The sequence below is a fragment of the Sorex fumeus genome, unplaced genomic scaffold (assembly GCF_029834395.1).
Source record: "Sorex fumeus unplaced genomic scaffold, SorFum_2.1 ptg000001l, whole genome shotgun sequence".
NCBI classification, from domain to species: Eukaryota; Metazoa; Chordata; class Mammalia; order Eulipotyphla; family Soricidae; genus Sorex; species Sorex fumeus.
This window is the reverse complement of record NW_026606058.1, coordinates 2,916,154-2,941,522: the sequence shown is the minus strand read 5'-3', so window position 1 is coordinate 2,941,522 and position 25,369 is coordinate 2,916,154. Positions and strand designations below refer to the sequence as shown.

The 25,369-nt window shown below is 52.0% G+C and overlaps 1 protein-coding gene across 3 annotated transcripts in view; it reads right to left on the bottom strand.

Moving 5' to 3' along the window:
* Positions 1-8,851: 8,851 nt before the first annotated feature.
* Positions 8,852-25,369, bottom strand: part of SNX27 (sorting nexin 27) — a 77,624-nt gene continuing 61,106 nt past the window's right edge. For 2 of the 3 annotated variants that reach the window (XM_056117768.1, XM_056117905.1), the window contains exons 7-12: positions 22,461-22,624; positions 15,272-15,361; positions 10,990-11,139; positions 10,665-10,793; positions 10,282-10,341; positions 8,853-9,579 (exon numbers count right to left, since the gene is read on the bottom strand). In XM_056117768.1, the coding sequence (XP_055973743.1) occupies positions 9,532-9,579; positions 10,282-10,341; positions 10,665-10,793; positions 10,990-11,139; positions 15,272-15,361; positions 22,461-22,624 (641 nt within the window). In that variant the 3' untranslated portion in view covers positions 8,853-9,531. Of the gene's footprint in view, positions 9,580-10,281; positions 10,342-10,664; positions 10,794-10,989; positions 11,140-15,271; positions 15,362-22,460; positions 22,625-25,369 lie in introns of all 3 variants that reach the window. The other variant, XM_056117831.1, reaches the window with a different exon arrangement.

Here is a 25,369-nt window from a genome sequence, read left to right as displayed (position 1 = left end):
GGAGGGGGCTGTGGGGTGTGACCCGCCCGGGTCACGGCCGGGCAGCTGGCGGGATGTGCGTGGTCTGCAGTGGTTGGTGACCTGCTGTGTCCTGTGTGTCTCTCTCGCTCTCTCCGTGCCTTCTCCCAGAGGCAGGGGCGCACTCCTGGGTGGGTGGCCCCCGCCTGGCCCAGCCCGCCCATCCGTGGCATCCGGGGGGGACCCCTGTGTGCCCCGACGCCCCGTGCCTGCCCACACACCCTCCTGCCCCATCACTCATGTATCCCCCCCCATCCCCACCTGCCCCCTCAGGGAGGATGTTCGAGTCTGTCCCCCGGACAGTCCGGCCCCGCTCCCGTTCCCCAGTCACCCCGCCCCGACGGGGCCCGGCTGGCCGACCCCCCTGACCGCCCGCCTTCCTCAGGTAGCAGGAGCTTGTGGGGCCCCTGAACCTCCCCCCGCCCCCGGCCTCACCTGACCCCCACATCTTCCTTTGCAGGTGTGGAGACACCAGAGACAGGGGCGCCTCCCTCTGCTCCCCGCGGCTGGCCCCGGCCTCTCTGCACATCCGCCTGGGCCCTGCTGGGGCTCCAGGGCCAAAGCTGCTCGCAGCCCGGGGGGCTCGGACCCCGGCCACGCCACCACTCGGAACGGCCCGTTTTCTCCCAGGCGCCTTCTGGCCTTCTCGAGGGCGCAGGAAGTTGGCCTGGGGGTGCGGGTGCTGCCTTCTGCAGGCTCTAGGGGGGCCTCGGTGCTTGGCACCTGCCCCGCACTGCCCCCGGCCCTGCAGGGAGTGAGTCTGCCTATGGGGCCCCCCCAGACTCCCACCAGCCTCTCCCCTCCTTGAAGCTTCTCCGAAGCCGGCCCAGCTCCCTACACCCGCAGCTCGAGGGATTTCCCCGAACCCCGAACACTCACTGCCTCCCACAAGGGCCCCCTCTGCTGAGGGTGTGGGGGAGCCCGAGGGCTGCCTCCAGAGACCCTCCTCCTCTGAGGAAGTGACCTCCCTGGACCCCTAAGAATGTTTACAGTCTCTGCCGGCCCCTCCCTGTAAATACCACCAGTACCGCCAGTGCGTTATCCGCCGGCCCGCTGGACGCTGCCATCTCTCTCTGGGAGTTAGACAATGTTTCCTCAGATTTTTCTCTCTCAAGTTCTCCCTACGCTTTGGGGTGTCATTGGGTACACGGGGAGGAGGGGGGGCGGGAGGGCGAACGGGATTTCTTATCGGATCATTTTCTTTAGGAAGAGATTTTAGTGCAAAGAAGGGGTGGGGTAGTGATGAGGGGAGACGGGTCAGTTTCAGACACTTCTCTAAGCTGAACTTATTTATTTGTTGCAATTTACTTTTAAAGAGTCGGTCTTTTCTGTCTAAATAAAGGGGAAAAAAATGGTCTAAGAGCGCCAGATAAGCGTCTTGAAGGTGGAAAGAAGAGGGATGGAGGGGAGGCAGTGTGAAAGGAGGAGGAGCTTCGGGAGGGGGAATTCTGGAAGATTCTTGGGAGCAGGTCCAGGCTGATCACAGCTTAGGAATGTCTACTTTTGCCCTGGACTGAATTCTGGGCCGAATTCTAGAATGTTCTGTAAAACCGAGCACAGAGGGAATAAAGGTTAGCAGGCCTCCCTCTGCACCCCGCCCTGCTCCCCGGGGCTGGGACTCAGTCCTGCAGATGCCCGGCTCCCTGGCCCCCTCCCCGCCCAGTGAGGGGCCCCACCCGCCTCTCCCACCACCACTTGATGGGTTTGAGTCTCCTCTGGGCCCTAATGTGCCTCCCCTCATGGAATCCCGGTAACCCCATGAGGAAGGCACTGGGAAACGGGGTGCTGGTGGGCATGCCCCCCGCGGGACACAACGTCCGGGAGAGGGTGCAGGGTCAGGGCTCAGGTCCGCGCTGCTCGTGCCTGGCGAAGGTGCCTGTTCTCCAAAGCAGACCCTCAAGATCTCAGAAAGGTTTCTTCACCTCAGGCTCAGGCCAGGGCGGCTCTGGGCAAATCCCCAAGTCGCCTCTCAGCCTGCCCCAGGCTCCCGGCTGGTCTCCTCCCGCCCCCACGAAGAACAGTGACCCGTGGAGCACTGCAGAGACCAGGGAAGAGCATCCAGTCAGGAGTCTCGGTTCGGCAGAGACGGGTGGGGGTGGGGCGGGCAGCATGGGAGCCGGTGCCTGAGTTTGGGGTGATGCCTTCCCCCTGGGCCCCTGACTGTGCCTTCAGGAATTTCCAGATGGACCCAGGAAGACAGAAAGTGGGCTGGACAGCAGTGGGCGTCTTATCGGGAGGTCCCAAGGCCCGCGGCATCTTCCGACACTGCCTGTGCATCTCTGCCGGGAGAAAGGAAACTTTGGGGCAGGTTCTCCAAACCCTTTGACTGCGAAAGCAAAATGGAGTTTCATCCTTACAAGCATTTTCCAGGCCTCGTCATCAGGTCCTGGGATCCACAAGGCAGCTCTTTGGCGCAGAAGCGGCCTCAGATGAAAACATGGGCCAGGGGATGACGAGTCCCTAATGGGATCAGGCCAGACGAAGAGCCATTCACGCGCCAGTGGCCCCATAAAGAGGAGACAGACACGACACTCCTCAAGGCAGGAGGACAGAGGAGAGGTCCTAAGGCGGCTCCCGTTAACAGGAATGGAAACACGTTCTGGAAACTCAGCCTGAGTTCAGGGCGCCACAGGGGGAGAAGGCCCAGAGGACGGGGCAGGCGTGGGTGAGCCTGTCTCCACCTGGCTAGTGGGGGCACTGACGGGAGGAGCACAAGCTGGCACCACTGCCCTCGGGTCAGCCGTGATGGGAGTTGGGCATCACTTTTCTCCTTTGTCACTTCTGCTTCGAAGCTTTTCCGAGCTCGGACAGGAATCTCCACTTAGGGCCAAGGCTCAGGCTCTTTCCAAGATCTGAGTGGTCCACCCCAAACTCGGACTGTAGTTTATTTCCAAATACTCAGCTATCTCTTGCTCCCCATCGATACGGTTTCCTTTTGATGTATAGCATTGTTTTTTTTTTTCTTTTTGGGCCACACCTGGCCGTGCTCAAGACTTACTCCTGGTTCTGTATTCAGGGATCACTCCTGGCGGTGCTCAGGGGACTCAACACCACCAAAGGTGCTGGGGATGGAACTGGCTGCATGCAAGGCAAATGTCTTCACCCCTGACTAGCTCTCCGGTCCTCTAGAACCCCATCCTTTTATTTTTATTTATTTTATTTTATTTTTTGCCCTTTTGGGTCACACCTGGCGATGCACAGGGGTTACCCCTGGCTCATGCACTCAGGAATTACTCCTGGCGGTGCTTGGGGGACCATATGGGATGCCGGGGATCGAACCCGGGTCGGCCGCTTGCAAGGCAAATGCCCGACCCGCTGTGCTATTGCCCCGGCCCCAAACCCCATCCTTTTAAACAGTAACCCGAACAAGCTCCACAAACAGTTAAGAAGCAATTGCTGAGCATCTATTTCAAAGCTCTGCCCAAGTTCTTTTTTTTTTTGGTGGTGGGGGAGGTTTGGGCCACCACTGGTGGTGCTCAGGAGTCACTCCTGGTGGGGTTCAGTGAACTATATGCAGTGCTGAGGATTAAACCCCGTCTGGCAATGTGCAAGGCCAGCCCTATGCACTGTACTCCCTCTCTGGTCCTTGCCTAAATTCTTTAGACCCAAGTGAAGTATTTTCTCCTCCAGTTTCAACTTTTTTTTTTTTAAGATCTTACTAGAGATTTTTTTAAAATTTGCAATTCCAAAGTCTGCATTTGAAATATTGAAAACCATATTATGTTATATTAAGGCAGAGGTCCTAAATGACTGGGTGGGGAAGAAGACCAGCACAGCATTGGGGACGAAGAGGCCAGTTTTAACTTTTAAAAATATTTCTGTTCATGGAACTTTGGGAGACTTTCATTCCTCTCATAAATTGTTACCAAATCCCAAAATTCTACTTCCCTCCGATCAGTGATCTTGCATCCACTTAGTAACTATGCAGGGGAGTCTTCTTAAAATGATCCTCAACTTTATCTAAATTCAAACTAATTGAAAAACAAACATATATATTTTATTTTTTGCTTTTTGGGTCACACCCAGCAATGCACAGGGCTTACTCCTGGCTCACGCACTCAGGAATTACCCCTGGCGGTACCCGAGGGACCATATGGGATGCTGGGAATCAAACCCGGGTCGGCCGCGTGCAAGACAAACGCCCTACCCGCTATGCTATCACTCCATACACACACACACACACACACACACACACACACACACACACACACACATATAATACAGAGCACGTCATTGGTTTTGGGGCCACACCTAGTGATGCTCAGGGAACCATATGGGATGCTGGGAATCGAATCCAGGTGAGTCGCACACAAGGCAAGGGACCGCTTCGCTTTACTCTTTCTGGCCCCTAAAGCTCCGTTCTTGATTCTGGCAGTGGCAGGAAGGGCACCATACTGTTACCAAGGCAGCAGGGGCTCCAAGGGGCCAGGCAAAGGGGCAAACCACCTCTTTTCTTCTGTTTTATTCCTCACGTAAGTTTAATTAGATTTGAGAATTCCTCGATCATCGGACAGGTCTCACTCTGTCCCTACCCCCAAGACTTTTCACTCTCAAATCCTCAGTCCCAGTACCTCAATCATCTTGGCTCAGCCAAGTCTGCCGGAACCCTATTCATTCTTAAACACCTTTTTCTTCTTTAACACCATTTTCCTCGTGAAGCTTTTTTCCCCCCATCCGACTGCTCTTTCTCACTTTTTTTCAATGTTTTGTGGCAGATACGCCTCCCAGTGCTGTGTGCCGGCCATCTGTACCGCTCTCCTTTCTGAGGTTGGAAGTTAGAACTTTCTTTGCTTTTCTATCTGTTGCAGTATCTAACAATGTCTGCAGAGCAGATAGATATTCAAGAAAGACTGATTTTTTTTTTTCTGTTGTTCTTTTTGGGTCACACCTGGGGATGCTTAGGGCTGGCTCTAGGTCTGCACTCAGCGATCACTCCTGGCAGTGCTCAGGGGACAATATGGGATGCCGGGGCTCGAACCTGGATCGGCCACTTGCAAGGCAAACGCCTTCCCGCTGTACTATTGCTTCGGCCCCTAGAAATGTTAATTTTTTTTTTCCCCTTTTGGGTCATACCCGGTGATGCTAAGGGGTTACTCCTGGCTCTGCACTCAGGAATTACTCCTGGCAGTGGGACCATATGACCATATGGGACGCTGGGAATTGAACCCAGGTCGGCCGCGTGCAAGGCAAAAGCCCTACCCGCTGTGCTATCTCTCCAGCTCCGAAATGTTGATTTCTTAACTCTGTAATTCTTTCTATTTCTCTATGGACTTTTAGCAAAAGTTTTTTTTTCTGTAAGATGCCAAATGTTTAATACTAATGGCTGAGTATAAAACCCCAAACTATCTTTCTGAAAAATGCCAAACTAAATATCCTGAGTCCGTACTCTTAGAATACTGGTCCAGGAGGAGTACAGCTCAGACCGGCATTGAGGGACGAGCAGGAGTGGAACACACTGCCAGAGAGCTGGGGTCAGTGTGGCTAAGACGGACCTCAGACGGGATTCCAGAGACCCTCCTGAGTGGCGTGAGGCTTGAGGAAGCAGGGCCAGAGTCTGCAGGGGGCCCAGGCTCAGTCCCAGTCTCACAGGGTCCCCCAGGACCACTGGGGCGATTGCCACTAGCCTAGGGTGTGCGCCTGAATATACACATACATAATTTTTTTTTAAAAGAAAGTCCATGCTGCTGTGACTGCTGCAGTGTCCTGTCCCACGGCACTTGGCGTCATGTGCAGGGGAGCCCTGTGGGTCTCACGCGGGCCTGGGCAGGCTGGTGCCATGAGGGTCGGGGGAGAAGGCGGCGTTCCGAGGGTCGCTGGGGACAGACCTCCAGCCAGAGGCTTCTCTCTCCCACTCATCTCCGTCTCCTCGCCTCGCTCTACCGAAAAGTCCTGTTAGACATTCCTTTCCGTTTTCAGATTGATCCAGTTTTTGTTCTTGGGTCACACCAGCTGCTCTGGGCTTGCTTCTGGCTCAGCGCTCGGGCCAGTCCTGGTGGAGATCGCGAGACTCTGTGGTGCTGGGGATCAAATCCAGGCTGGCCGCATGCAGGGCCAAGTGCCCTCTTGCTGTCCAGCCAGCCCAGACTGACCACTGGAATGCAAATCTTAAGAGGTCCCTCTCTGCTTCCCCCCACTCAACCCAAAGGATCTGTAATCCAGGGAACCTAGGAATAGTTTCATCAATAAATCAATTTATTTAAAAGAATATGTTACAATTAATTACACTAAGTGACATTACCAAACAATTTAGAGTGGTTAGCTCTAGAACAAGAATAAAAGAAACACTGTTAGCCATCATGTGTCTGTGTATTTTCTCTTCACATTTCTTAAATCACAAATAAAAAATACAAGATACTGCAGTGAAAATACAAGTCGAGTTTCTCTCAAATAAATTAAAAGTATGCATGGCCTGGGGAAAACTGAAGCCCAGCTCACTGTCGGAAACAGGGTCATGGGATGAAAGGAATGTCCACGTCTCTGCGTCTGGCCAGCTCCCTCCCCTCCTGGGTTCTGCTCTCCCCAGCCGGGGTGTCGGGGCAGGCCTGGGGGGCTGTGCCCAGGGCTTAGAGAGGAGAGCAGGGGGCGGAGTTGGCTGAGGGGGGCCCAGAGCTGCACAGCCACGCCTCAGCCCTGAGCGTCCTCCAGTCCTGTCCAGCTTTTGCAGAGGAAGCCAAGAGGACACACAGGGGCTGGAGGAGGAACCTGGCACTGTGTTGGTGTCGGAAAAAGAGGGCCGTGTCCCCCAGGGCTGGAGACCCCTTTGAAAGGGCCCACAAGAGCCAGGCTCCTAAGTGCAGACGCTGCACGCGAGAGAACAGGTCACTGCCTGCCTGCGTCCTGCCACGGCTGCTGGCCTGGGTCACTGGAAGGCCAGCAGGGGCATCGCTGACATTTCCCAGACTTCTCCAAGAGCTCAGGCCTGCGTGAACACGCCCCATGTGCTGGACGGGGCAGGGCCCCGGGAGGGCAGGAAGGAGAAAGTCAGAACACAAAGGGAAGAGCAGAGGCCGGGGCCGGCCCTCCCCGCTGCCAGGAGCCGGCACCCATGGGGCAGTGCTTCCTCCTGGGTCACGGGAACTCGAGCTTCGACCAGGACAGAACTGGTGGGGCGGCTGGGGTGGCAAGAACTGGGAACTGGCTGGCTGTGCTGCCCATTTCCCAGAGACAAACTGCCAGAGACGACTGGGTGGCAGCCTCCCTGGGCAGAACCTAGGACTGAGGGGGGGGGGGGGGGCGGGGGCTGGAGGAAGGAGATGCAGCGAGCAGGAAGGAGCCAAACACGAACACGGCTTCATGCAAAGAAAAGTTTGAACCCACAGAACCCCACGGAGCCCACGAAGCCCCAGGCCCTGGCGGGGAGGAGTCGGTCTCGGGGCCTCCGGGCCCGCTCCTGCCCCTGCGGCCCCACTTGGAGCAGAGGCTGGTCCTGCGCAGGCCGAGGCCATGCCCGGGCACCAAGCAAGGGCTATTCGGAGAGGAACCGAACAGCTGCCTCCCGGGGCCACTCCCCTGAACGGCCCTTGAGGGTCGGCGCCTGGCCAGCCGCAGGTACTCCAGGACTTGTTCACACTCTCTAGGAGGTGGGGGCAGACGGTAGCCACCTGCCCACTTCAAAAGCTGCCACCAAAGGCCTCTTGCATAGTGGAGTGGCACATCGACACATCGTCTCCTTTCTAGGGGCCTTTGACTCATGATCAAGTTCATTTAAGCCAAAAAGCTGTGTCAAAGCTTCACATCAGGAATTATTGCCCGACGGTGATGTCCTCTGCAACCTGCGTCTGGCTCGTGGACTTCTCCTGGCTTCCAAGAGAGGGAGGGAGAAAGGACGGCCTTCCAGAGGTCCGGCAAGCAGGCGAGAGAGAGAGAGAGGGGTGGGGGGAGCAAGCGAGAAGGAGAGAGTGAGAGCGAGAGAGAGAGGGAGAGGGAGAGAGAGAGGATATATGGCCTTGTAAGGATCCACAAGAACAAGCTACGGAAGAGGAAACTCTGAACCACCCCTGCTGATCAGTGGCAGACACCGACCTGCCAGGCCACAAAGCAGGCGAGACAAAGAAGCAAAGGCTCAGGCTGTGTTTCAGCTGCATCAGAACCTGGCATGAGACAGCGGGGCCGCGTGGACAGAGCCCAGGGAGCAGCTCTTGGGTCCCACCAGGCCGAACTGCAAGGCCAGATGAGAAATTCTTTGAAGAGCCGAAGATTCACCCTAGGATCCGTGTATCTCAGAGTGAGACCCAGCCCAAATCCATCACACTCCCACTGCGCTCCTCTCCTGGGTCCTTGGCCAGCTTGGGTGGGTCAAGTTTTGTAGCCACTGTGGCTGGTACAGACCCTGGCCCGTGCCAAGATTTCCTGAGGCCTGGGGACACCGTCCGCTCTCTCTCTCTCCAACACTGTTCAAGGAAGCCGCAGAGACTGCAACAGGTCAGGATGGAGCAGGGAAAGGCTTACACACGCAGACGGTTTCTCTCTCCCCTGTCAGGGCCCCCCTTGAGCCTGAAAGGCCCCCACCTCCGCTCTGGTCCCAAGGGCGCCATCCCTGCTTCCACAGACAGGGAAGCGGGACAGGACGACTGTGAGGTGCATCCGAGTTGCCATGGCAACGCACCCTGGCCCACCCTCCCTTCGGTCCAGGCCAAGCAAGGGGCAGACTCCAGGGGCCGTCAGGAGCTGAAGGTGAGGGGGCGAGCCAGCGCCGTGGCTGGAAGGGAGAGATGGACGAGAAAACGGTCTGGAACCACAGGGCCGCACCGGGCGCGCAGACTCTCACCGCCCACCGAAACGCTTCCTCCCGCCCAGAGGCCTCTCGGGAGGTCAAGGAACAAGCTTCTCCCTCCTCAGACTCTGTGGCAACCCGTGAGCCATAATCTGTGCTCAATACAAAAAGGAAGGGAAAAAAAAAAAACTGATCAGGTTGTAAACTTTTCGAGTCCTTCATGAGGAGAGGTATTTTCCCTGTAAAATATTTTTTTTTCCTTTTTAAAGTTTGTTTCAAAATAAAGAGAGCAAGAGAGAAGTCATGAATTCTAGTGAAAGGTGTGTAAAAACACAAGCTAAAAAAGGTACTGCCATCAATATGAAATTTAAAAAGAAATATATATATGTATATACGTGCAGCTAATTTGTGTATATATAATTTTTACATACATACATATATATGTCTCAACAGTGCAAATGGATGGAGTTCATAGTTCCAGTTTTAAAAATATAGTACAAGGAGAGTCTGTCGGTACGAGGCCCCGGCGGGCAGCTACCTCTGGCGAGGCGGTGGGCTTTTCCTTTGCCTGTCGTGACTCAGTTGGCTCCAGGTGCTGACCAATCTCGTTCTCTACCAGCTCGATTCCAGCGACATGATATTCAGAGGGACTATTAATAATATTTAGTTTAGGACTTTTTGAATAAAATGCCTTGCTTTTTTTTTTTTCCTTTTTCTCTTCTTTTATGTTAATGGTTACTCTGTCTGACATGGGAGACGCGGGTGGGAGGATGAAGGTGACGAGGAGGGAGGGAAAGAGGCTAGGTGGCCACGTCCCGCTGCTGTGACCGCGCCATCTGGAAGATGTTCTGAAAGGAGGAAAGAAAGAAGGTCACTGGGGGCGTCTCTGGGCCCCCTCGGACGGCGAGGGGGCGTTCAGTCAGTCTGCTCGGCTCTCCTCAGGAGGGCTCCGGGCAGGAACACTGTTCCGGCTGCCTCCCGGCACGGCGGGGCCCTGTGGGTCCTGCAGGGACAGCAGGGGCTCTCCAGCCTTCCTGGGCACAGACACAAAAGCTGAGGTTTGTCCCAGCCACCAGGAGATGTAAAGAGGAGAGAGAATCCACAGCCCGCCCCCAAAGCCCCAAAGTTCCTCCTGGGACACCAGGAGAAAGAGGCCCATGACCGCTCCTCTGACCCACGCATGCTCTGCTCGGGCAGGTGTGGACGACAGTCACCAGCGGTACAGCAGTGGCAAACCTTCCCGCAGAAGGCGCAGCCCGAGGCCAACGGCCTCTCGGGGAGAATGTCCCGGGTCGGCGCTGGCGAGTGGTCCGGCAGGGAGGGGGCTTGCCCTCCCCCTGAACGGCTCTCCGAGCGCTGCCGGGGATTCCTGAGCACTGAGCCAGGAAGGAGCCCCGAGCACCACTGGGAGTGGCACCCAAACAAAGACAGAACAAAACGCCCTGGCGCCCAGCTCCAAGCTGATGTGCCCCGAGAGATGGGGCTGGGGCCATCTGAAACACACCACGGCGACAAACGTTCGTTCGTCCGACGCTGTTTAGGAAAATTACCTCTTTTCTCCACTTGAGCTCGCAGAATACCCTCTCGAAGCACTCGTGCATGTAATTGAACTGAAAAACACAACAGAGGCGCGCCCTGATTTCTCCAGACCCAGCCCTGGAGCGCCGGCTGCAGCCCCCCACCTTCCAGCCCATCCCAGCCCAGCCCAGCCCAGCCCAGCCCAGCCGGGGGATCTCCCGCCCAGAAAGCACCAGCGCAGGCCTCTGGGCTGGAAGCCGCTCACTGGCTCTTCTCTGGCTTCTCCTGGCGGCGACTTGATGCAGCAGGACGTGCAGTTCCCGATCCCAGGCAGCCCCGGGGTTCAGAGGCTCCCAGACAACCCAAGGGCTCCCTGCGGGTCCAGTCAATCGACTTGCACGGGTCCACAACTCACATAGGGTGTGAAGATCTTCACCCATCGAGGCTTCTTCTCTCCGCGCGCGTACTCGAAGCAGAAGGCCATTCCCTCCTCGTCGGTGTCCCACCGCTGCATCTCGTCCCAGGCGAACGCGATGACCTGGTTCTACACAAGGGCGCCGGCGTGAGCAGCCGGGCCACGCGGGAGAGGAGGGGAGAGCTGCCCCCACCCAGGGCAGAGACACTCCAGGGTGTGACAGGGCGCCCTGGGTGTAGCCAAGGCTCTGCACTGGCTCGTGACACCCTCCCTCTCCCTCCCAGAGGCACTGCCACTCCCCGGTCCCCGCCCGGCCTGCGCTCACCTCCAGCTGGCCCTCCTCCGTGCACGCATGAAGCTTAAAGTGCATGATGCTGATGGCAGTGACCACATGGCCCTTCCGCCTGGAGTCGCAGGCGCAGTGCGGGAAGGTGATCTCGTTGTAGCCCTCACAAGTCCGCAGCATGTTGAGGTACTAGAAAGTCCAAGAACGGGGACGGCAGAGTCACTGCGGGGCCCAGCTGCAGGGAACCGCTGCTGGGGCGGCACGGACTGAGGACCAGGGAGAAAGAAGCCCCTCTTGGCGCCGAAGCCGACGCCCGACTCCGGCTTCCAGACTCCCCACTTGGCCCGTCCGCTGCCCCGTTCGCGTTCTGGGAGCAAGGCCAGCAGCAGCAGGACTCAAAGGGAAGCCCCTGCCACCAAGCCTGCCCCGCACTCTCACCACAGCTCAGCTGGACTAAAGAAGCAAAGGCAGCTCAGATCTTCCCTAGCTCTTGTTCAATCAAGTTACAAAGATCTCAAGGATGAGAATTAAGCTACTCCGTATCTCGTAGTCGTAAAATATTCATACTGTAAGACACTTTTTTTGGCTTCCGTTTCTGGGTCACAGCCAGTGACGCTCAGGGGTAGCCTGGCTCTGTATTCAGGAATCACTCCTGGCAGCGCTTGGGGGACCAACGGGATGCCAGGGATCAAATCTAGGCTGGTCACCTGCAAGGCAAGCGTCCTACACCTGCTTTCCAGCCCCTACAAGACACTTTTTTTTTTTTCTGGATGGAGGTGGGCACGACTGGCAGTGTTTGGAGCTTACTTCAGGCTCTGTACTCAGGGATCATCCCTGGTGGACTCAGGGGACCATATGTGGTGCTCAGGACTGAACCCAGGTCGGCTGCATGCAAGACAAGCAGCCAAGAAAAACTAACAACAAAAGGTTGGAGGAGGGACCACACCCAGCAATGCTCAGGGCTTACTCCTGGCTCCGTGCTCAGGAATTTCTCCTAGCGGTGCTTGGGGCAAAATGGGATGCCGAGGATCGAACCCAGGTTGGCCACACGCAAAGCAAATGCCCACCTGCTGTATTCTCCCAAATCTTGGGGAAATTGTTTTGGAAAGCATCTGGACCGGGCTGGAAGGTGTGGAGGCCGGAGTCCGGAGTTTCCGAGTTGCACTTGGGCACCCACGGATCTCACCGGTGTCCCGCCCCCCCACAAACCACAACAAGCACCTGACCAAAATCAAATGACATATATGACCCTCACATGTCCAATGCTACAAGACCAATCCAGAGAGTTCTATCATCAGCCCGCTTATGGTCCCCTGAGTTATCCCTGAACACAGAGCCAGAAGGAAGGAACAAAAACCCAACCCCACACAAAACTCAACCAAGCCAGAGAGTCTGAACTGCTCATCCATCAGGATGCATGCCGGTGGGCGGAGCACACGAGGAAAAGGGAAGAAATCAGAGGGAAAGAACCCAAGAAGACTTCGGAGACCAGCGTGCCCTCAAGTGACCCAGCCTGCCCGAGAAGGGGAAGGCAGGCCCGCACAGACGGTCACGAGGCGGCCTCCGAGGGGAGGAAGGTCGCACCCGGGGCCGCTGCTGACTCTGCTCGGGGCTCAGTGCTCACGGCGCTCGGGGCCACACATGGGCAGAAAATCGTGAGTTGAACACTCTGTGCCAGCTCTGCGGCCAACCAATTGTGCTGGGACCAATGACTGCCGCACCCCAGACCTCGCTGCTGCCTCCGGGGCCTGCGGGGCTCTGGACCACTGCAGGAGCATCACGCCACTCGTCTGCTCGAGTGAAACAGCAGCAACCTTATAGCTGAAAAACCCACACACAGGGGTCAGAGGGAGGGGACAGCAGGGAGGCCTTGGCTGATCCCCAGGCTCCCATCAACGGCTCCCCGAGCCCGCCGGGAGTAATTTCTGAGAGTAGAGCCAGGAGTAAGCCCTGAGCACTGTTGGATGTGACCCCAAAAGCAATATATATATATACATATTTTTTTTTTGCTTTTTGGGTCACACCTGGCAATGCCCAGGGGTTACTCCTAGCTCTGTGCTCAGGGGACCATATGGGATGCCGGGAATCGAACCCGGGTTGGCCGCGTGCAAGGCAAACGCCCTACCCGCTGTGCTATTGCTCCAGCCCCCAAAAGCCATTTTTAAGAAATCACACAGAGAAGCAAGTACGGCTTCGCATCACTTCCTCCTTCCTTCACCATCATCCTTTCTAGGGTGGAAGGTGAGTCAGGGTCCCGTTCAGCCCCGTCATCCGCAACAACACCGCCCGCTAGACCCTGGCCAGCATGACTGGCAGGAGGCGATACAGAACATTTTCTTCTGGAGATCCAATCCCTTCATGGTCCCCAGGGCCCCACCGGAAGCGAGCCCTGAGCACAGAGCTCCGAGCAGCCACTGAGCACTGTCAGGTATTACCCACCCCCCCCCCACAATCCCCGCGACCCCAAAGACACACAGAAAATACCTATGGAGTTACAGATGTCAAATCCTCTTTTTGGAAAAGCACCGCCAGGGCAGATGGCTGAAGGGGCCGGGGGGGTGGGGGGCGCACAGGACAGGTTGGCTGCATGTACTAGTTAAAAAATTTCTTTAAACGTTTAATTTTTTCTACAATAAAATGTTACAAGGAAAAAACAGTGCCTCTAGCGTTGGGGGGTGGGGGGTGGGGGCTGGGCCTCGCTCTGCCTGCGCCCTTCAACCGGAGATGCTGACAGGCAACATGGCATCCTTTGGGAGAGACGCTGCTATTTGTAATTTTATTGATTTATTTTGGGTTTTGAGTCATACCCAGTGGTGCTCATGTTTGCCTTCCCTTCACATGGTGCCAGGGATCAAACCTGCTCTCAAACACACGTGTTGGCCTTCAGGGTCATTCCCAGGACTCCCGAACTATCCCCACTTCTCCCCCACCAAGGCTGGGAACTGAAACGAGGGCCTCGGGCAGGAGCACTGAGGGCTCTAGGGCTCAGCCACATCCCTGGCGCCAACTACTGTTTCCTTAATGTTTGTTTTTGGGTCCACACCTGGCAGTGCTCACTCCTGGTGGGCTCAGGGGCCATACAGGGTGCCAGGGATCCAGCCCTGGGCAGCCATATGCAAGACATGCTCTCCACCTGCTCTATCACTGTCCAGACCCCAACTAAGGCGCTTGTGTTCTATGCAGCGACCCCTGGTTGGATCCCCGACAAGCAGGAGTGAGCCTGTCAGCAAGGTACTCCCAAAAGACAGAGGGGAAAAAAAAATGCCCTCCCTCAACAATGAGTTGAAAATAAAACCATGTTTTAATCACAATGCTTAAATACAAACACTGATTTTGATTGCGAACTGTGGCCAAAATATGAGCTACCCTGAAGTGAATATCAAGGAAATCTACAGGAAGTTTATCAACCTGGTAGGAACCGGGGGGGATTTTGTAGACAGTACCTGGTGCAGAACTGAGCACCCTCCTGAGAAATCAAGAGAGAAGTGGTCGTGTCTGCTTGAGGGCGTCTAAGCGGAGTGACTGGATCTCACCTTCGCCTCCCCACCATGTGAGGGGGACAGGTAATGGCTTCTAGGGGCTCCTTCTGAAGGGGCAGCTTCACTGCAGTGAGGTGCTCGAATAAACAAAACTAATCTTGTATAAAGTTTAAACTCCGAGGGCGGCAGTGACAGTGCAGTGGGGAGGGCTCTTGCCTTGCATGCGACCAACGTGATTTCAGCCCCCAGCATCCCATGTGTTCCCGAGTTCATCCCATATGGTTCCGCGAGTGATCCCTGAGCACAGAGCCAAGAGTAACCCCTGACCACCACCAGGTATGCCCCAAAACCAAACACACACAAAATATTTTTTATCAGGTTTAATACCACCTGGTCATTATTAATAATAAAGTTTTATATTTGTAAGCTATATAATGAAGTTATAGAACTCTTAGCAACGAAAGTTCTATAAAAATCTCATTTGCTAGATGGCAGAATATGATTAGTATTAAGGTTTATGGTTTATATCCCTTCAATATTATGCTCTTTTTTTTTTTCCTTAATTTTTGGGTCACACCCAGCGATGCTCAGGTTATTCCTGGCTCTGCACTCAGGAATTACTCCTGGCGGTGCTTGGGGGACCATATGGGATGCCGGGGATCGAACCCAGGTCGGCCGTGTGCAAGGCAAACGCCCTACCTGCTGTGCTATCGCTCCAGCCCCCAATATTATGTTCTTAAAAGAAATCACTGACCAGGCTGCCCCAAAGTGGACGGATGGAATAATACGCTTACGAGGTAAAAAGGGACGTTTCATGAATAGCTGATGAAGACATGACCTACCATGACCATCTTCCTTTGTTCATACAGTTTCTGTAGTTGGTAGGATTTTTCCTCAGCTTTGATGTAACCTTTTTTCACATCATCAACAGCCTGTCACCAAAACAAAGGCGGGGAAGAGAGTTACGTCAAAATCATTATCAAGATACATTCTAGAAAAAAACAAAAAAGACACAGATTCATTTTCAGAATGACTTATCCACTTGGACCACCATCACCACCACTAAACTCTGCCTCAACAGGCGTCTTTGCCGAGTCAGCAGCGTTTTAAAAGTGCCTTGTCATAAGCTCAATGACTCCTTGAGCCATATATGGGCGCTGGAGTTAGAGAGATCTGAATTCCGGATTAATTTATTCATGTGAAACAATCAGAGGGCGCCGACAGATACATACAAACATGAACTAAGGGGCAACAGAAAAGTACCAAGCAGCCCTCGGAATTGCTGGTGTAGCTTTCTAGTTTTCCACACACCTCGTCGTCAGGTGTAGTTTTTGGGGAAACCTTGGTGGGATTCTGAGATAGGCTAAAGAGAAAAACTAGAAGCTGAAGTCTGGAAAGAGTGAACCCGAGTTCCTACTCAGGTCACGGATGTGTCTGGCTGAAATGAGAGACAGCGCTGAATGAGGAGGAAACGAGACTATGATGAACCCTCAAAAGCACGCAGAGATGGAAATGGGGGCCAGAGAACACAGTGGGGAGGGCATTTACTTTGCACATGGTGGACCAGATTTGATCCCGACACCCCCTATGGTCCCTCAAGCACCATTAGGAGGAATTCCCAAGTGCAGAGCCAGGAGTAACCCCAGAGCATGGCTGAGTCTGGGCCCCCCTTAAAAACAAAAAACAAAATCAGAAAGGAAGAAAAGAAAATTTAACAAATGGCAAAGAAGTTATGATATTTATTTTTTATTTTTTTTTGCTTTTTGGGTCACACCCAGCGATGCACAGGGGTTAGTTCTGGCTCTGCACTCAGGAATTACTCCTGGCAGTGCTCAGGGGACCATATGGGATGTTGGGAATTGAACCCGGGTCGGCTGCGTGCAAGGCAAATGCCCTTCCCGCTGTGCTATCGCTCCAGCCCCAAGAAGTTATGATAGTTATGATATTTATGATATTGATATTTAAAATGATATTTAAAAAGAAAAAAATAACCCAAACAGAATACAAGGGAACTGTCAGAAAAGGTGCATTCTTATAATTTGCTACAACTTGCTGGCCCATACTAAGGGGAAAGGACAAACACCAGATCCTATCACTTACACGTGGTAGATGTTTCTAGAAAATAAAGGACCAGTTATTTGGTAACAATAACAAACCGCTGGCTCTCGATCACAAACCTGAGACCACCAGCAGCAGGGCAGTGAGCAGGAGGGAGGGGCGGACGCAGGGGCAGTGGGCAGGGCTGGGCACTCCAGTGGGGTGAAAGTGCTGGAATGTTAACACTAGTGTACCCATGTTATCTAAACGATGAAAAAAATTAAGCAATTGTGGAAATTCAGCCTTTCTGTAATTCTGTCAGTTAAGATGCTAAGGGTCGGCGCCTTCATGCAGCGAAGACGGGGAGGCGGGCCGGAAGAGCTCACAGGGCTGGCGCGCCATTTCTTGGGAAACCAGGGTTTGTTCCCCAGCATCACATGGGCCTGCCAGCATCACTGGGAACAACCCTCAGCACTGCCAGGGCTAATTCTATGCAGTCAGTACGGAGGGGCCCACCTAAACCTTTATCTTAAGGTACAAATGATCTGTCTTTTTTTGGGTTTGTTTTGTGAGGGTGGGGACCCAGTGCAGGTCAAACACTGAATCACAAATTCGGGTTCTACCATTCCCTCTGTCTTTTTTTTTTGTTGTTGTTGCTTTTGGGTCACACCGGGCGATGCTCAGGGGTTACTCCTGGCTCATGCACTCAGGAATTGCTCCTGGCGGTGCTCAGGGGACCATATGGGGTGCTGGGAATCGAACCTGTGTCGGTCATGTTGGCTGCGTGCAAGGCAAATGCCTTACCTGCTGTGCTATTGCTCCAGCCTCTCACTCTTTTAAGGGAAAATATTTGTAGAACCGAATGAGTTTGGGATTGAAGAGACAAGGTCAGCTCTGTCACCTTTCTCTGTCACCTATCAGTGTGTGTGTGTGTGTGTGTGTGTGTGTGTGTGTGTGTGTGTGTGTGTAGGGGGGGTAGGTAGAAGGGCAGGGGGGCGGTGTTACTGTCTTAAATTATCCTCAAGTAGGGGCTGACCTAGGCTCAGTACTGGGGACCATAGGGGGTCCCCTGAGTCCCCCCAGGAGTGATCCCTGAGCACACAGCCGGGAGTGAGTCTTGAGCACTACCAGGTATAGCCACCAAAGAAACAAAACAAACAAAATCACTCTCAAAACGTGTGAAACAGAAAGAAAACTGCTCTCCTAGGAATACAACAAAGAGACAGCAGGTGTTAAATTTCATAAAGTGTATAACAATTATTATTTACATCATTGCTATTAGCATTCTTTAGCTGTTCGGTTCCTCTAAGAACCCCACACAGTTTGGTTATTAACACCTTGCGGGCCATCTGCGTAAGAAGAGTTTATAGTCCCAGGCAGACAGCCAGAGCTCTCAAAGGCACAGGGTAAGACAATCACGGAGAGAGATTCGGGAGAGTCGACCACGCACCCTCCAGGACAATCCAAACCGTTTATTTGTCACGGAAAGACTCAGCTGCTCCAAGAACAATTTATTTATTTATTTGCTTTTGGGGTCACGCCCGGCAATGCTCAGGGGTTCCTCCTGGCTCTGCACTCAGGAACTACTCCTGGCGGTGCTCAGGGGACCATATGGGACGCTGGGAATCGAACCCAGGTCAGCTGCATGCAAGGCAAATGCCCTACCTGCTGTGCTATGGCTCCAGCCCCGTTCCAAGAACAATTTAAAGCGACAATCGAGGCCCCTGCCCAAACCCCAATCCTGTGCTTCTATTTACAGGGCTTTCAGGGAGGAACAGCTTGAATCTGTGCTCAGTATGTCAGGCTCAGTCTACATTTAATAGCCCTACCATCTGGGTTGGTTGGGGCCACACCCCGCGTTGCTCAGGGCCTACTGGCTCTGTGCTCAGGGATCACTCCTGGCAGGCTTCGGGGGCCACATCGGAGTGCCGGGAATCAAATCCAGGCTAGTGACAGCAAGGCAAATGCCCTACCCACTGTACTATCCGTCCAGCCTCCCATGATGCATTCTAGCCTGATTTTTCAGGGCTATTCCCCAGGGGTGACACTTGGTGTAGGAGTTCCAACTCAGGGCTCACACATGCTAAATGTGAACCCCACTGTTGAAATGACCTCCCGAGTCCTCAAATTTACTGATACACACACACACACACACACACACACACACAGGCTTTTTGGGTTACACTTGGCGATGCTCAGGGGTTAAACCCAGCTCTGCACTCAGGAATTATTCCTGGTGGTGCTTGGGAAACCATTTGGGATGCTGGGAATCAAACCCGGATAGAAAGGCAAGGTAAACGTCCTACCCACGGTACTATCACTCCGGCCCAGTCATACTTGTTTTTAAAGGAAATAGTTCATTTCCATTACCTAATACTCCATCGAGTCTAAGGAACACCTTTTCCACATCTGATCACATCTGGAACTAGACAATCAATGATGTGTCCGCTTAGATGGCAGCTTTTTCCCTCTTCCTTTGCCGTATATAAAATACTATCTTAAGTGTTAGTTCTTAAAGGCATTAGTTCCCTAGTTAGTAGAAAAATCAGGGGCCAGCATGACAGTAGAGCAGGGAGGGTGTTTGCCTTGCACGAGGCCGACCCAGGTTCGATCCCCGTCACCCCATATGGTCCCCCGAGCACCACCAGAAGTAATTCCTGAGTGCAAAGCCAGGAGGAACCCCTGAGCATTGCCGAATGTGACCCAAAGAACCCTCTCCCATCCCCACCCCAAAAATTATCTGTCTGTGTACACTGCTGGGAATGTAAGAATGCTGCCCCTCCATGGACGCCAGCATGGTGGGTACTCAGAAAAATCAGACTAGAGCCACTGCTGCATCCACTAGTCCCAGTAGGAGGGTGTTAAATGAAGAGGTGGACTGGAACAAGGACACTAGCCAGGTTCTAGGCACTTAGGCGGGAGAGGAGTGGTAACTACCCCCACACCATTAACTCCTGCAAACATGAGCAAAACTACGATCAAATTCAAAAATGGAAAAAACGGGCCTGCCTTGCATGCACCTGACTAGTTTCGATCCCTGGCACCACAAACGGTTCCTGATCCTTGAGTGTTCCCTGAGCGGAGAGTCCGGAGTAAGCCCTGAGTAAGCCGCGTCTGGCTCAAACGCTCCATTCCAACCACCCAAAGGAAAACAAACAAAAAACCACACAACCAGCATATTAAAGGAATATTTTGCACACCCATGTCTATAGCATCATAATAGCCATGAGTTAAGGCAATCGAGCAGTCCATCCACAGGTGAATAAAAAAATAAGATATAAATAGACAACTGGGAAAAGAGCGGCTTGGAATGCCTTCAAGAGCATTGAAGAAATAACTAAAAGGACAAAGAACCTCCAGCTACGAGCACATCTCTTTGATTCCACTATTCTTCCTGCATTAACATATGCCTCAGAGACCCGGACCCTACGAAAACAGGATGAGAACACTATTCGGGTCTCTCAAAGAGGAATCGAAAGAGCTATGCTTGGAGTAACACGCTTCACTCAAATGAGAGATAGAATCCGGAGTTCTGATCTTCGTCAACGCTCAAGAATCAGGGACGCTGTCTCATTTGCCAAGACATCAAAAATCAGATGGGCTGGACACGTAATGAGGTTTACAGACAACCGCTGGACTAGAGCCATTACTGATTGGATTCCACGGGACATCAAAAGATCACGTGGACGCCCACCTATAAGATGGTCAGACTTCTTCGTCAAGACCCTGAATGATCGGTTTGAGGCTCTGCATGTTCCTAGAATGAACAGATGCCATTGGGCTACGCTAGCACGCAACCAGGATGAATGGAGACGTTACTGGCACCCGCTCGAGCAAATCAATGAATAACGGGGATTAAGTGATTAAGTGAAGTGATTAAATAGACAACACAATTATTATTTTTCTGCCTTAAAAAGGAAGGGAATTCTGTCATATACTATAATATGGATGAACCTTGGGGACAGACAGATGCTAAATGAAATAAGTCAAACCGAAGAAATCCTGTACGATTTTGCCTAGATAAGCTATTTAAGACAGTCAGTCCCTTGGAAGGGTGAATGGTGCCTGGCAGGGGCTGTGAGGAGGGGGAAAATCATGGTTTGTTGTTTGTTCGCTTGGTGTTTTGTTTTGTTTGGGGGCCTGAGCTGGTGGGTTACTCCTGGCGGTGTTGGGAGACCATGTGAAATGCTGAGAATCAAACCTGGGTCGGCTGTGTGCAAGGAAAGTGCTCTACCTGCCGTGTTACTCTCTGAGAATGAGCCTCTGAAAATGAGCATCTTTAGTGGATACAGAGTGTGAGTTTTGAACGATGGAAATCTCTGTGGCAATCAGCTGCACACGAACACGAAGGCACTTCTTAGTGAGCCACTTCTCAGGGGGTGCTGGAGGGAGGGGGCAGGGTGAGGCATCTGCCTTGCCACGTGACCGACCCCCAGTGTGAGTCGCGGCACGTGACATCCTGAGAAGTGCCAGGATGACCTCTGAGCACAGAGCTCAGAGTACTGCCAGGTGTGGCCCACCCGCAACAAAAAAGTTAGTACGCATTTAAAAAAAAAAAAAAAGGAGGGAAGAGCATGACTATTATTCTATGACAGGTCAGAAAAGTGACCTCAGCAAAAAATTCTAAGTTTTCACCCAATGCAGAGCTGAACTTGAACCAGATACTCTGACCTGGGGTTAGTGACTTCCATTTCACAAAACAAAAAACAATCCTCGCATAAAGATAGCAGACACTACCTGGGATGTAAGGATGTAACATGTCAAACTAAATTGCAGAACTAATCTACGGATGAGACGAATACAATGAAAAAAATTCACTGGGAATACCATACTTACTTACTTACTTTACTACCATATTTAATAAAAATGATGATTTTTCTTCAGTTACATTATAAATTTAGAGCCGGAGCAACCGCTCACTGGGCTCAGTGCACACTTCACATGCAAGAGATCCACGTTCAGTCCCCAGCACAGGCCCCAGGCATGGCCCAGGACAGCCTCTGAGCTGCTGGGTGCTGATCCCAAGCAACACCAAATAAAGACCCTGACAGCTTTAACAAAAATCCAGCTAGAATGATCATAGGACACTTTATGACATACTGTAAAATGCTAGAGGAAAAGAAGAGTTAATATTCATGGTATGACTGTTGTAATTCATAATCATAAAAATATATATAATCTGAAAAGATGATAATAATCTAACTACATTAAGGACAGAGAGATCGAAAATACAGATCGGCATATAGTCGGAGTGGAGGACGGACCGGATTAACACATCGCAGTCTTCTTAGAAAGAAAGGGAAATTAAGATACTACTTGAGTCTGTAAAATAAATTCAGAGCAATATAACCAAGTTGTAAAATATATAACCTTGCGACAGAACAGTGGGTAGAGCATCTGCCTTGCATGTGACTGAAGCGAGTTCAATCCCTGGCATCCCATAGGTTACCCCCAGCACCACCAGGAATAATTTCTGAGTGCAGAGACAGGAGGAACCCCTGAGCAATGCTGGGTATGACCCAAAAGGGCACACACACACACACACACACACACACACACACACACACACACACACACAACATATTAACATAGCAAATAGAATGACTATGATATACTAGAAACATAGAAATATGAAACAAACTGACAACAAAAACAAGCTGAAAGAAGTGGTCACAGGTAGAGACTGACTACAGAATTTTTTTATAACAACATCTAGAACAGTTTGGTGCTTTAAACTCTTGATGTAATTTTGATAAAGAAAAAAAAAACCTTTGAAACCACAGTCATTAATTAGGCTCATTTCTGCTTAAAATGATAGTAATTATATCTAAAACTCCAGGATATCTCGTTTTTTGAATGTAGAGTTCTCCGTGAAACGGGATAGAACACTTTGCAATTTAACTTGGAGCAGGAGACCAACGTTCCAAAGAACCCACCACCCATCAGATATAACAGAGAAGAAACGAGGCCTTTGGAGAAAGACATTTCATTCACCTGATGAAAGAAATAGGTAACTGCCAGGTCATTGTCGTTTAAGAGGATTTCTTCTTCTGTTGTAAAAAGCCATTTTCGAATGGTCAGGCAGGTGCCTGGCACGGCTGACGTGTAATTCTGGACGTAGAGTTTATGAGGAAATTCGTTGGGTGCCAGCTTCCGTACTGAAAGGGCAAAACACAGAAAGGAGACATAAGAATGAGTCGAGCACAGACTGCATCGGACAATCAGGAGCGAGCTGCAAATGACGCCTGATCTCTCAAAGAGCCCCGCCTCGGGGCCACCAACTCTATGACGCCATGGGCAGCTGAGCCTGAAGCTGACTGACCGCCACAGTCTGACTAACATGCCGACTTGGCAGAGAGCACCTACTTCAAGCTTAATGAAAACATCCCACGCGTTGCCTCGTAAGTTCCAGCAATGTCACTGAATAGATTTAGAGGAAGTCTCTCTTTTTATTCAGTTACAGTGCATTGGGTGGTTCCTATTCCGATTCTCAATGAATTGGGATTTTTTTTTTTGTTTCTGTTTTGTTCAGAGCTGCATGGTTCTCCCCACTCCATGACTGCAATCCTAGGAAGTTAATCAACGTGAAAAATATCGTTTGAGTAACAGTGTTTCCTCTTCTGAACAATGCACAAGGCAGACAAAGCGTTTATGATATCTAACTTCTCTAGAAAGCTCGGTTTCCTTCTCTTGAGCCTTTAATCCTGCAAAAACACAAGTTTACTCTTTGCCCTGTCATTATAAACTACAGCTTAGAAATGGACGAGACTTGAGTTCCAGTGTACTGGCTCCCTTGCAGTTCTTTGGAAGTTGTCTTCCTTCCTTCCTTCCTTCCTTCCTTCCTTCCTTCCTTCCTTCCTTCCTTCCTTCCTCCCCCCCTCCCTCCCTCCCTCCCTCCCTCCTTTCTTTTTGCGTCACACCTGGCAATGTACAGGGGTTCCTCCTGGCTCTGCGCTCAGGAATTACCCCTGGCAGTGCTCAGGGGACCATATGGGATGCTGGGAACCGAACCCGGGTCGGCCGTGTGCAAGGCAAACGCCCTACCCGCTGTGCTATCGCTCCAGCCCCGTAAACTGTCTTTCTTATGCCTCAGCTGAAGCTGTAGGAATCTGAGAAGAAAAAGAAGAGGGGAATGGCTGCTTCAGGGAGAATCAGACGCTGTCTGTGTTGATCTGGGAGAGCAAACTGACCGTTCTACTGGGTTCTTCCCTCTGGAACGAGGAAGGACGAATCAAGTGAACTCTCACCTTGGCCTTAGCTGACTGGCCCTTCCTCCTTTCAGAAAGAGAAGGAATTTGGGAGACTCTCTGTGTTCTCTCTCTTACGAGAAGGGAGGATCCTTCTTTTCTCCTCCTCTGCCGTCCCCCCTCTGGGGAAGCCGGTGTCTTTTCTGCCTCTTGCGTCCTGACATTCTGAGTGGGGAGGGCATATGAGGTGGCAGGCTCTGGACTAACAGGCCTGGCACACCTTAGGGATGTTCTACCGGTGAGCACACTTCCAGCCGCTTTGTGGTCCTAATACAACCACTGTGTTCCTCATCTTTAGCTTTTATGAAATAAAATAGGTATTTACTTTTTATTTACTGCTATCATGCAGAGTCTCATTCCTACTTTGGACAAACTGGCAGGCGACCGAATGCAACCTGCCCACACGGCAGAGTCTGGCAAACTCCCCGTGGTGTCCCCAATATGCCAAATACCAGTAACAATGAAGGGTTCCATTCTCCTAACCCTGAAAGAGCCTTGAATATGGCACTTTTTAAAAAAAATCTCAGGGCTAGGACGAAGGAGACGTTACTGGGGCTTCCTCGAGGCAATCGACGAACAACAGGATGGTCGTGATCGTGATCATGCAATAAACCTTCCGAGAAGTAATCTGTTCATAAACATTTGTGTGTGTGTGTGTGTGTGTGTGTGCGCATATACACACTTACCTATGTATTATTAAAGCAAAATTTTAGATCATTTCTAACTCCTAAAAACAGAAAGTTATTTATTATTATTTTTTTGTATTGTGGCCACTCTGGGCAGTGTTCAGGTCTTATTTCTGGTTCTAAGCTCAGGAATCACTCCTGGCAGGGCTTGGGGGTCCATGTGGGATGCTGGGGATCGAACCCAGGCCAGATGCGTCAAGGAAAGCCTTGCCTTCTGTACGACTGCTCCAGGCCTCGGGAAAAGCTATTCTTAAAAATCTACAGAAAGGGTTCATCATGCCTACGGCTGGACTCCCCTGTCCCACAACTGAGCCCTGCAGAGACGCCAAACTGCCAAAAATTTCAGGTACATTAGTTTTTTTTTTTTTCCTCTGCTGAAAACTCTGAGCCTTTTCATAGTGGGAGGTGGGCCCCTCCCCTGCCCCCCCCGACTTCCAGAAGCCCAGCAGCCCCCCACACCCACGCCCCACCACTGCCGCCTTCCATTATGTAAGATCAAAGCCCTGTTAGACATTCTGGATTTTCTGGAACGACACCTCCAAACTCTACGATTCTAACTTCCCAAGAGGCGCTCACTAGACTGAATGGGAATGTAACACGGAGGCCAATGAAGCTTGGTTAACAAAAACATCAACACAGAAGGCCCAACTTGCAACAACAGCTTAGTAAACCTTCAAACACAACACAATCACACACACACAAATCATCCTGTTATTCGTCGATTGCCTTGAGCAGGCCCCAGTAACGTCTCCTTCGTCCTAGCCCTGAGATGATATTCAAGGCTCTTTAGGAGAACGAGACCCATCATTGTTCCTGGTATTTGGCATATTGGGTGCGCCACGGGGAGTTTGCCAGACTCTGCCGTGTGGGCAGGCTACATTCGGTAGCCTGCCAGTTTGTCCAAAGTAGGAATGAGATGATAAGATGTCATAATAGGATGTCCTTGCTCAAACACAACAATTGTCACAAA